The 12,727-nt window shown below is 43.5% G+C and overlaps 1 protein-coding gene across 1 annotated transcript in view; it reads left to right on the top strand.

Annotated features, from left to right (window-relative positions):
• znf219 (zinc finger protein 219) overlaps nucleotides 1-12,727 on the top strand; it is an 18,022-nt gene continuing 5,295 nt past the window's right edge. Inside the window, 5 exon segments of the mRNA XM_020586784.1 lie at nucleotides 1-166; nucleotides 8,475-8,559; nucleotides 8,834-9,155; nucleotides 9,158-11,152; nucleotides 11,331-11,477. Coding sequence (XP_020442440.1) covers nucleotides 8,837-9,155; nucleotides 9,158-11,152; nucleotides 11,331-11,477 — 2,461 coding nt within the window. The 5' untranslated portion in view covers nucleotides 1-166; nucleotides 8,475-8,559; nucleotides 8,834-8,836.

The following is a 12,727-nucleotide window of genomic DNA, read 5'->3' as shown; positions in this document are numbered from 1 at the left end:
GAGAGGGAGAAAAGAGGTTGACCAAACGGAGGGAGGAGGGAGGGGGAAACGGCGTATGCTTGTATACAACCCTGATTTCCATTTTTTTCCCAACTCGTAATGTATTTAATTCAAGTGAAACGTAATCATGACGTGTCGTGTCATTAATCTCCTCGCCGCCTCTCCCGTAAGTACACTGAGTCTTTACTTTCAACATATATCCTATATCTCCATTTATCTAGTTATATTTTCTCCACCACTATGTTTACATATACACTTTTATGCATAGTGGGATGAAACACCGGTAATGAAACATTCCCAAAATTGTTGAATTTATTGCGACTGTTGTTGCCTTTTTCAGGAGCAGCACACGGGATAATGGCCAGTATAGTTGTTGTTGTGTTTTATTTCTCGGGACATTCCGCTTTTCATTCTTTGCTCTTCGGATTTATATGTGTGTGCGCGCGTGTGTGCTTGCATGTGAGTGATTGGCATGAGGCATGTTTGTATGTTATGTATGTAACCGCGCGCTCCGGACCACTTTATGTGTGTGTCACGTATGTAAGCCGGTGTATGTGCGCCCGTGGACCGACGTGCATAGGCTAGAGACCCCGAGCCCTCTTATGCCCGTGACATGACAAAAAAAGCGGAGTAATGCACTGTTTTCCCAAAATAGTTCCAAAAATCTTGGGTGTAACGTTTAAATACGCCGATCCGGCGAGACATCCGAAATTAAATGCGACTTTAAAATGGTTGCAAGTGCACGAAAGTCACTCCGGGTGGTTAAAGACGTATTTTTTAAAATTCGCTTAACTTTAACGAAGTAAAAGTTAGCTAGTATCCACGCGATGAAAGCAGCTTTGAAATCAGGCAGCGTTGTGACCTCTTCTTTTTCTATCCCCTTTTAACCTCTCTGAACAACGACGTTTGACCAAATAAGTAGCTTTTATAAAAAGAGGTACAAGTTCTCGGTGCGTAACTGAGGATTTCGATAAGCCGCAGACATATTGTTCAGGCGTAAAAGTGGGTTTTTGCATATTATCAAGTTGATTTAAAATGGGTAATTTGTTGGTAGATGCCATTATCTTGACAAATTCTTTTGTTTGACACAGATTAGGCATTGTGTAGTGCATTGTTTTCGAGATTACCACCGTCACTTTCATCTGGGATGCGCGCAAAAACGCATCCGCAGGCTGTAATAGTGCTTTATTAACGTTTTACTTTGCCACTTTTTACTACAATGTTTACTACGACGCGTTTAGTTGTCCTAACATCACCTTCCAGCTCAGAAAGTAGCATAGCAAGTGTGGCATGCAACGCTGTACTCGTGTGTGAGCACAACGCGTGTTGCCAAATTGTATTCTGCGAATATAAGTTACTGGTTTTCCATCCCTGGTTTCAAAATGTGCGTTTTTGGACAAGATGTCGCTTTTTGTGACTGGTCGGTTTGGAGGATTCTCAGAGGATTCTAGATGAAATCCATGATGGCACTTTTTTCCTCCCGTCCTCTCCCTGCTCGCTCACTCGTCTTTCCCCTCCCTTAATCTTTTGTATAGAAAATTTAAGAACAAAATGGAGCAGGGGAGAGAGCGATAGATAGGCTGACATGACACACACACACGTCACCCCCGACTTATCCAAACTACATCGCACTGTTTATCATTTTTAATGGCATTTTTGGAAGCGGGGCTGTGCGCGGTTATCATCTGCGAGCAGGGTTAATCTCTTTTTAGTGGGGGTGTTTATTAGTGCATTGTTTGTTGATGGTTATTTATTTCATTAATGTGCCTCTAATTGAGATGGCCGCGAGAGAGAAGAGGGGAAAGAGCGACTGAAAATGGTTGCACGTTATTGACGCACATCATAGGGGCGAGGAGGAAATTCCTCTTGAGATAAGGCGCAGACGTGTCATCTGGGTTGACCAAAGACACTCCCGTCGCCTTTTCTATATCCAATGGAATATGTTTAGGGATCCTGAAATGCCCTATTTTTATATCCAACCAAAATGTCACACTTTTGAGCGCGTGTGCATAGTGGAAGTAGGTTGACATTGCTGGCTGTCCTATAATCAAGGATGTTGTGGAGGGTCCTTAACTCTGTTTACTTCATCTTTTTTATTTTATTTGTAATTTTTATACCTATACTCTTTTAACTACACAGACCTAAGCTACACATTATCTTAAAGATGCCTTTGCAAGTTGAAAACATCAATCTGTGAGAAATAAAAGGTACATTCTATACATTTATCAAAATTTGTGTTTGTCTTTTGCTCGTCACCTAATAGAGTGACTTTTTCTAATGTCACTTCTAACAGAAGCTACTAAAATCTTGTCCTAGCTCAGTCTTTGTCACAAACTAAAGAGCACCTACACTAATATCTCCAACTTAAAACTAATCACTAAAGAATCACCTGTTTGGGGAGACAGTAGGCATATCCCCCTTCAACCCCTACAGGCCATCTACTTTTGATATAAGATGGTGATTTAATATTGCAAATGCTCATATCGAACATGCTGTACTAATAAGTATGAAACGCTGGCCCAGTGTTAAAAGGGGTCTCAGGGTTTTGCTTCATTCAGACCTCTGCCTGCTTGTTGTGCTCAAGGAGGATTCCTCCTCCTCCTCCTCCACCACCATCATCACCACCTCCTCCCCATCTTTGTACATACTGTACTGTACTTGAGGGAACACATACAACCCATCCAGGTGGCTCTTGAGGAAAAGACTATGTGAGGGGAAAAGAGACAGAGGGAGAGAGTAAAAGGAAGAGGAGTGTAGCACCAATCAAGGCTTCTGATTGATATAATTGGGTCATTAGTGCGCTGCGGGAGAGGCACCTGCTTGCCCTCAGTTAGGGAGAATCTACTGCATTGTGACATTTTGAGACTGTTGAGAGTTCTGCTGGCTGCTTGGGATTAGTGTGTATTTAGAGCATTAAGGTCTTCAATAATATGCCACTTGTGCCACTTGCACTGAGTTTTCAAACCTTTTTTTTTTTTTTTGAAGTGGACAGGTAGATAGTGAAGTTAACAACTAACGTGGGATCATACATTTGAGAGGTGAAGCATGGTAAAGCAGGTCACAGCACCAACAGGAAGGCCTGTTGTGATTTAAAACAGCAGGTCAAGCAAGAGATGGAGCTGCAGGTCTATTCATCAAGAGACATTGAGCAAAGGATGCCTAAATGTTAGCGAGAGAGGCTGAAGGTATTAAGATGTCAGTATGCTACATTAAAAGTGGTTGTCAGATGGGTGAACAGTGTCTGGGCCCTCCTCTCCCAACACCTGTTGAATTTGGAAGGAGGGAGTGCTGCAGACATATTTTTTTAAACTTTACAAAACTGACAATTGGACATTCAAGCTCACTTTACACAGCAGTTGGCCAGGTCTACGGAGGCCAGCAGATAAGGCAGCTCAGAGGGTATATGAAGGCCTGTCCGATAATGTGTGAATGATCATTGGTTTGCCCCTCTTTGTGGCAGCAGCATGTTCATCCAGCCATTTAGACTAAACTCAGCACAAAATAGTTCTTTTTGAGTATGCCCTCACCTTTAGGCTCAAATCCATAGGCTCTTCAACATGTCTAATATATATGACATACATATTCGACAAGGAGGCCACCGTGTAGGGTCAACATCCCTGGGGCTTATGTCAGCATCTTCCAGGACACTTCAGGCTGTAGCTGACAAAAGGGTTTGGAAGTGAACATTCCTTATCTGATTGACAGGTTTTAGTACAAATTAAGATTTTTGATTAGAAAAAAGACTGCTCCCTTCCTTTGCTTCTTTTCCCTCAATCACAGATAAGCCTTTCAGGAAGAACATATTCAGTGATTTGCTTATGACATGTGCAAGCGCCAAAGCAGTTCTTCTTTTCAGGCTTCAGTCTTACAATCCTGAATCGAGCAAGTCAGTCAGCACTTCCACTCTTTGGTTTAGATTCAGCACGGCCTCTGTGACTTGGAGCGAGCGCCTTGTTTCTCTGCCGAGATGCTGTGATGTTTCCAGTGTTTCAGATTCACTCGCTCAGATCTGGCACCACTGCGTCACTCCCAGTTCGGCGCTACGCAACTACGGGGAAGTGTCGCTCGTGTTCTCCGCCAGAGGAGCAAATTCATTCAGAAAGAGCACGAGTAACAGCTTGAGAAGAGATGGAGAAAAAAGGGAGAGGTAGAGGAGGAGAAATGATGTTGTAAGGTTGGACAGGAAGAAACTGAAACATATCAGTGGCACAGGAAATATTTTTCTTCAACTTTTTTGCTAAATGTTTCTTTTTTGCCCCCCTAGATCTAGTGACAGATGAAAGAGCTGAGGACAGATCGGTACTAGGGATGAATGTGTCATTTTCACACAACACCTTCTTCATCTGGCTCGCGTAATGTCTATGACAAAGGTCAGCCATATGTCAGCCTGTTGCCATTTCACTTTCTCCAAACAGCACCACAATGCCTGTAGTTTTGTTTGAGGTTGACTTTGAGCCCTGCGATAGCAGTGTTACTTAAATTTTGACTCCAAATAGATACACAAAAGTTTTGCTGTTCAAGGAAGTTACAATTTTACAGTAAGTGTTGGAGAGAAAGTGGGAGACTTTTCCCCCTATCACTGCTGGAGCTGAAAGTGAGGAGAGAGGGAGAGTGTGAACCAGACAAAGTTGGAGCAAAGCACAGAGTGAAGCGAGGGGTTCAGGGAAAGGTGAAGAAAAGGAAATGAATACCGTCTGTGGGGAAGTGACCACGTGATAAAACCACAGGGCCAAATTAAAGCATACCGCACAGAGAGAGTGGACTCCCCTCTCTCAGTCACTCCTCCTCTCATATACATATTTCATGGTCAGTCTCTCATACACACACTTTTGCCCAAAGGACACCTCACCAGACGCATTTCATCATGAGTGTTCAAGGAATATACTGGGAGGAAAGATTCACCGATGTGCACACAAAGACATACACAGCCTCCAGATACACGCTTTCATTTATCCTAAGGCTCAGGCCCGAGACCTTGGCGGTGCCTATTTTTAGGTACATGGAGGAGGACACAACAAACACATGCACACAGGCACAAACACAACACAGAGCTGTTGCTTTTTTACTCTTTAGTGTTCCTACAGGGCAACGGTTCCCAACCTGAGGTCTGGGGCCACCCAGTAGGTTACAAAATACACTCACCAGCCACTTTATTAGGTACACCTGTACAATTGTATGCAATTCAATGCAACACTTCCACTTGCTGCAAAAAGTGATGCCTATTTTTCCCAAATCTTAAATTTGTTCTTGAGAAATTCTGCAGGCTTCATTACACTGTAAAAATGTAACCATCTTAGAAGGGCAAAATCACACTGTAAAAAAGCTCACAGACATATTCATGCAAACTCTGACAAGTACCTGCAAGTAGGCTTCGCTCGACAATAAAGCCATAGAGGCTGGAAACCAGTCAGCCAGTGTATATTTACATTCATATCATTAAGGTACAGTAAAGCTGAGCAGATATAGTACTTCCTGCCCACACACTGTGAAAAACAAAGTGAAAGGTGTTCACACCCTCACATTTACAATTATGATGTGTACATGTTCAGACGTGCACTAACTGCCTTCACAGTAAAACTGTCCTCAGTCCATATTTATACAATGACTTCAACCCCCCTAAATAAACTCAAATAAACTAGTCTGAACATATTGTGCTTATACTCCCTTGGCAAGTGATGTGACATATGACTCAGCAACCCCCCCCCACTACCACCACCACCACACACACACCTTGAGACACAAGTGTGGGAGTAGTTGTCAGTATTTAAACTATTTAGGCATGTTGACCGCAGCCATAAAAACCAATTTCCTGTTAAGGTAATACAGTGCTTGAAATTAGTTATCATGGTGCCCCCACAATGTTACACAGCAATCGCAGCAATAACAATATCATGGCAACGCTTAGTGCAACAGTGATATACGTTTTTAGGCTGTCATTACTGTGTGGATTTCAGCATTGTTACATTGCTGCACACACACTGAAGATCTCATTGTCAGAGAAAGAAGAGGAAAAATAAGCACAGGAAAATGCAGTTTAATACATTTTTCTCCATACTTTTTGAATTCCAGTACCAGCATCTCGTGTCAAGACTGACACCCGACATTAAAAATGCATTTTTATGATGTGCTTTTAAGATCTGATTTCTCCTTTTCTGGCAAAACTGCTGCATGCATCAGTTTCAGTTTTGTGTTTTTTTGCATAGTATTGACTCCTTTAAAAACTGTGGTTTAGTTGACTGGTTTTTCAGTTTCTTAGTTCATGTAGGTTTTATGTGCTTCGTCCCCTTTTGATTTCTGAAACTCATCTCCTCAAAACCCTTTCCCTGAATCCTTTTCTGCACCTTATCTCACTCTCTTCATCTATCCAAATTTTATTGGCATGACAGGGCCATTGGTTGGCGACAGCCACCGTCATGGTGGAACAATGCATTGTGATGGTGATATTCATATGATAATTCCATCAGACTTAACACTGCTTCAGATACAGTTAGATCGCCTGTCTTCATTTTTCTTTTCTCTCGCTGTATTGATCTCTGTCTGAATGCATATTTTTCTGTGTTGACTTTTCAAATGATTTTTTTAAATCTGTGGTACTTTCTTCATGTTAAGCCCCAGTTTACCACACCGCTGCTCTAATTTCTCTCCTGTTCTCTGTTCCACCACATCTGTATATTTTATCCCTATTTTTCTTCCTGTTCCCCCCTCACCACTATGCTGACAATCACATTGAATCATTTTCATTCACATGGCTTGTGACAATGTCTTATGCTGCCCAGTTTGTAACTGAACTGTACGTTTGTCTCTGTGTCTTTCTTTCTTTCTCTCTGTCTGCCTCCTTTCTCATTTTGCTCTTCGCCATGTTGGCAGGGCCCAATCTACCAGCTGATATCAGCATTCCCTGGCACACTGCCAACTGGCAACACTGCAGGAGAGAAAGAAAGAGAGAGGGAGAGAATGAAAGAAAATTAGTGAATAATAGACGGAGGGAGAGAGCAAAGCATGAGAGGGGGATGGTAGGAGTAGGAATCAGGACGAGAAAGAAAGACAGAAGGGAAAGGAAGACAGGGAGAGAAAGAACAATAATGGTGGATTAAGAAAAGAGTCTGTGAGTGTGGTTGTGTGTGAGTGTGTGTTTATGTGATTGATATGGTGTGATATCCCTGTGAGTCATAGCTGAGCTAAAATGTCAACTGGCTACATGAGAATTTCTTTGTCATCCAGTGACACACACACACAACCACATGCACATATACACAAATCCAGCAGATCATATAAACACATATGTGACCATACCGCCTTGTGAACACAAATATGGGCGACACACCTGCGAACACAGATGTTCTATTGTTTTGCTACAATGATTGATGACCTTTTGTTTTGTTGTGGGCGCCACTGCTGCTTCTCAACTCCACGAAATGATGGTCAAACATAAACGATGTGCACAAATCCAGAGTAACTGGTGCAAACTGCTGTGCACTCAAAATATTTGGGAGTGTAAACATGCTTGCCAAAATGCTCGTGTGTTCAATATGCTGTATATCACATTATATTTTAGCTGACTCTGTTATCTGGGGTGACACTTGCAGTACAATAAACACGAGAGAAGAATGAGCTTCCATCTGTGCATTACTTAAGCAAGTAACCATGACTAAGCAGTATATGGGTCAAAGCCACCACGCCCAGACAGTAGATTTAAGAAATACTGCTGTGCATACTGTAAGTGCATGCATACTGAATGCAAATATGTGTGTGTGTGTGTGTGTGTGTGGGTGTGTGTGTGTACACGCCTGATTTAAGCAAAAAGCTGCTACTGTGTACAGGAAGGGCGTGTGGGGAAGTCAAAACATTGCGCGCCCATCCTGTTTGGGACAGTTTATGTCCTGTGGTGGTGCCCTTAACTCCTGAACACATGCAGATACACACTGATACACATTCACACTCTGACTAATCATCCCATATGCACCAACAGTATGCTGGAGTGCATTGTGAACACATCCAGGAGGCTTAACAGGTGCACACCTGTTACACATCCAAGCATACACCTACATAGACTGAATAATTGAAGATCAAATGAACATTTTTCTTTGTAGGCTACTTAACATTTACATGCATTAAAACACATTCAAAACATAATGAGTGTGCACATGATTCTCTGCTTTTAGTGTTTATGGTGGAATACATTCAAACAATTTCTGTGCAAATGATTTTTAATCTTGTTTGACAAAACTCTGCTACCTGCAGTTCATTGCTCAATATTTCAAGAGTATTTACGCCTACACTGACACCAATGCTGATAGTTTACCTAAAGTCTTTAGTTAGATAATATTATATGCATACACATATGCATGGGTCTGTGTGTTTATAACAGGCAAAAACTTTATTTCAAGCACAGTTAGATTTTTGACTGTAAATTATGCTGCATTTAAGTGCAGATTTCCATTTGTCATTAGTTTGTTTATTGTTTTTGTCTCTAGAAAAGCAAAGGAGGCTGCTGCCACAGAAGTGTGTCCCCCATCAGCCGAGACACTAAAGAATGGCATAACATCACACACACTGCTGGTAATTTTCTACACTTCTTATACACATTCACATATATACAATATGAACACATACATTCATATACAGACACCAGTTAATCAAACAAAAATAATTTGATTGTCTTTTTTTTTTTTTACTATTTCCCTTATGGGTCCATTTCCCATCAAGGTCATATTAGAGTTGAAGATAATTATCCACAACATGCAAATTGAACCTTTCCTCTAGTTAACTCCTTTTAAGTCATCAGTCTCACTCACTGTCTGTTTCCTCTCTTTTCTCTGTGTTTTGTACTCAGAGGATGGATTCTCCACCAGAGTGTGTGTTGTCTCTTTCTTGTGAGCAGCCCCAGTCTCCTCCAACACTGCCGTCCCTGGACCACAGCCCCCAGGCCTCCTCTCCTAACACCCAGCTCTCTTTACCTGACAGCCCCGTTATCCTACCCATTCACAGCCCTGAACCTTCCTCTCAGAGCCCAGACACTACGCCTTATTTCCCCCTCTCTCCCTTCCCTCTCAATGAGGACAATAACAATCACCATGATTCTGATGAAGAGGATGACGAGGAAGAGCTTGATGGAGTTCCCCCGTCCCCAACCCCGGCAGTGGCTTTGTTCCCAGGAGGTGGGGGGCAAGAAGCTGGATGCACCCCCCCCCCCCAGCCACACCATCAGCACCACTCCTTGGGTTTGGAGCCCTGGAGCTGGCCCTTGTTTCGGGTCAGAGTGGAAACTGCAATGACGAGCTAGACCTGCAGCTGTTCCAAAAAGATGCTGTTACCAAGGCGGTACCTGGAGTGGGCGGGGCTTCATCGGGGCCTGCACTCAGATTTCCCTGTCACGTATGCGGGAAGAGATTTAGATTCCAAAGTATTTTGTCTCTTCACGCACGAGCTCACAGTCTGGACAGAGACCGCCGAGCTTCAGCCCTCTACCGGACTGGACTACCCTCAGCACCCTTAAAGCAGCACCTCAAAGTCCAACAGAACCACAAAGACATAATCCAGAATCACAGAAGTCACACAAACCAGCGTTTACTACCAGGGGCTCTCATTCAGCATCTCACAGAAGAAGAGGAGGTTGATGGTGAGGGTAAAGGTATTGATGATGGCCTACAGACAGACCAGAACCCAAACTTTTTAATTGATGACAGCACACCACTGACCCCTCCACTTACAGAGGACCCTGTATCTGTGACCTCTCCCTATTCTTCCACCACTGGGGAATGTATGTCCACAGCATCTATGTTTCGCTGCCACGCCTGCAAAGGAAAATTTCGCACTGCTTCAGAGTTGGCCCGCCATGTCCGCATTCTCCACAACCCTTATAAATGCACTCTTTGTCCTTTTTCTGCCAGCCAAGAAGAAAGCCTGGCATCCCACTTGCAGGAGTGTCACCCTTCCCCTGAGGCACCTGCTCTGCCACCAGCCTTCAATTCCAGGCCCATTGTTGCAACCCCTGACACTCCTGTGCCCACCCCAACCCATACACCAGCCCCAACACCAAGTACCCCACAGGTGACATCAGCCACTACAATGTCTGCATCCTCCTCACTGCCTGCATTTCGATGTGACACTTGTGGACAGCGGTTTACCCAGTCTTGGTTCCTAAAGGGACACATGCGAAAGCATAAGGATTCCTTGGACCATAAGTGCCAGGTATGTGGTCGTGGCTTCAAGGAGCCTTGGTTCCTCAAAAACCACATGAAAGTACATCTTAACAAGCTCGGGCTGAAAGCTGGGCTGGGGACCCTTGGGGGACCAGGAGGTGCTGAGCAGCAGGCTAAAGGCTCAGCAGGTAATCAGTCTCTCAATGCCCTCTACTCTAGCCTTCTTCTGGCCCAGCGGGGAGGTGGCAGAGGTGGACAAGGAAGATCAGAGAGGGACACTGGAGGCAGAACGGGGATGAGTTCCAGCAAGTCAGCCATCCTGGGATACCTGGGGTTGCCCAGCGATGGCAGTGGGGCCAGCTGTATGGAGAGACTTCAAGCAGTGGCTCAGGTGGCAGAGATGGGAAACAGTGGTGGTGGCAGCACTGGCAGCTCAGGAGGTGGTGATGTGGGAAGAGGAGGGGGAAAAACTAGAGGCACAGGTGAAACCTCAGCATCTGTATCTGAAGGAGGGGACCAGGCAACCTGGTGGCAGCTGGTGGCTCGCAGCCTGGCAGTCGCTCAGCAGCAACAGCAGAGGTCTCATCAGCGAGGCCAGCAGCAAGGCCAGCGAGGCCAAGGTCGGAGTTCTGTGATCACTGAAGCTGACCAGGTCAGAGCCTACCTTGGAGGCCTGGATCTAAGAGAGGAGTCTGGAGGAGGAGGGGGGCCATGGGAATGCCCAGATTGTGGAAAGCTATTCCGCAGTCTGCAGCAGGTGGTGGTTCATGCTCGTGTTCACACTCAGAGGCCCCAAAAAGGAGCTGGCGGAGAAGACGATGAGAGTGGCAGTTGCAGAGGAGCAGGACTAGGAAGAGGAGGCAGCAGCGAAGTAAGACAGGAATCTCAGCTACACAGTGGTGGAACCCAACAAACGGGAGAAGTGAGACAGGAATCAAAACTGCACAGTGGTGGAGCACAACAAGCAGGAATAGCTACGGGGTTTCACTCTGTCATCTCAGGCTTCAAAGGTACAATCCTCATCTGCTGTTTTCTATTTTGTCTTTATGGTTGTGTTTGTTTGCCTACATGTAATAGTGATATTATCACAAGAGCAGACTATTTTGGCACTGTTTTTCTGTTGTAAATAGTATCTCTCATGGGGTCTGATATCTTTACATTTTTTTCCACCTCTTTTTCTACTTGCAGGAGAAAATGGCTTGACAGCGGTCTCCTCCATACCTCCGGTTCCCACCAGGGAGCGAGTGCGTGGTAGAGGGATAAAAGACTGCCCCTACTGTGGTAAAGCTTTCCGCTCTTCACACCATCTCAAAGTGCACCTGAGAGTTCACACAGGTGAGAAAATGCTGAGAGTTTAAAAAAAAAAAAATCATATTTACTTCTTTAACCTTTAAAATACCCTGGAAAGGTTTCATTGAGCATCCTCACTTTTGTAGCTGTACCATTCCCCCACCACCACATGTTCACCACAGGGAGGTGTCCAGCGCTAATCATAGTCCTCCACCTCAGGCAACTAAGCAGCTCTACTGAAGCAGTTCCTGGTTAAGTGCCTTGCTTGAGGGTATAATAACAGTAGTTTTTGAGGAAATGTTCAAATCACTCCAGGGAATAAAACTAGTAAAATATCACTAGAACACTTCTCTCATAAGAAAGTAACATCACGTCCAAGAAAGATACAAAAACAATTAGTTTCCACAGTAGTTAAATAGCATTCCATTATCTCTAATTCTAAATTGCACAAGAATTGTGCAATGGAAAACATATTTTAATGTAAACTTCTATGTTCACAAATTTCTCTATAATAACATTTTTAGATTCATATTGTCTGACTTTGTGTAAAAACAAACCAATCTGTAATTGTTCTTAGATTTATCTTGTGTAATTTCTACAACGTTCTTCAGCTGAGACACAGATCAGTCCAACAAACACTTTCCAACAGAATTTAACAGGCTTTTCCAAGACCGAAAAAGCAAAACAATGAGAAAAAGACCTCATACTGACTTTCTGGTGACAAGTGAGTAGGACTTGAAAATTGGGAACTCTCACAGTACTCACTCGCTCTTAATTAATGATCCATATTCATAAGACTTTATCAGCATGAGTCACTGTCATTTTTTATATTTGCCTTCGCTTTAAGCATTTGATCAAAATTAAGAATCTGCTTCCATTTTTGAAATGCCACCAACCTCTAGTAAATCTTAACTGTCACTTGTTCAGGACTATCCAGCAAGACAGTACCGAAAATGCATTAAATAAAATCTATGTAGTATTGTCATCACCTACATCTGACATTACCAATCACATAAGATATATTTATCAAATTATAATATTACCCTCTTCAATTTAACATTCTCTTGAGAATATCAATGCCTGCTGAGACTTTTATATCATCATCTTTTGCTTCAAGAATAGGATCAGAATTTTCATGTCTGTATGTGCATCTGCATTCTTAAACAGACCTATGTTCTGCCTGTGTGTTCACTTTTTTGTTCATGTGAATAAGATCAATTGTGCTTTTCATATACAGTACATATCCTGCTGTTGATATGCCTCCAGCATGATGCCCCCCCCCCCCACCTTTCCCC

Source organism: Monopterus albus, unplaced genomic scaffold (genome assembly GCF_001952655.1).
Source record: "Monopterus albus unplaced genomic scaffold, M_albus_1.0 scaffold421.1, whole genome shotgun sequence".
Classification (NCBI taxonomy): Eukaryota; Metazoa; Chordata; class Actinopteri; order Synbranchiformes; family Synbranchidae; genus Monopterus; species Monopterus albus.
The sequence above is the reverse complement of the archived record's forward strand: the minus strand, read 5'-3'. Positions and strand labels throughout refer to the sequence as shown.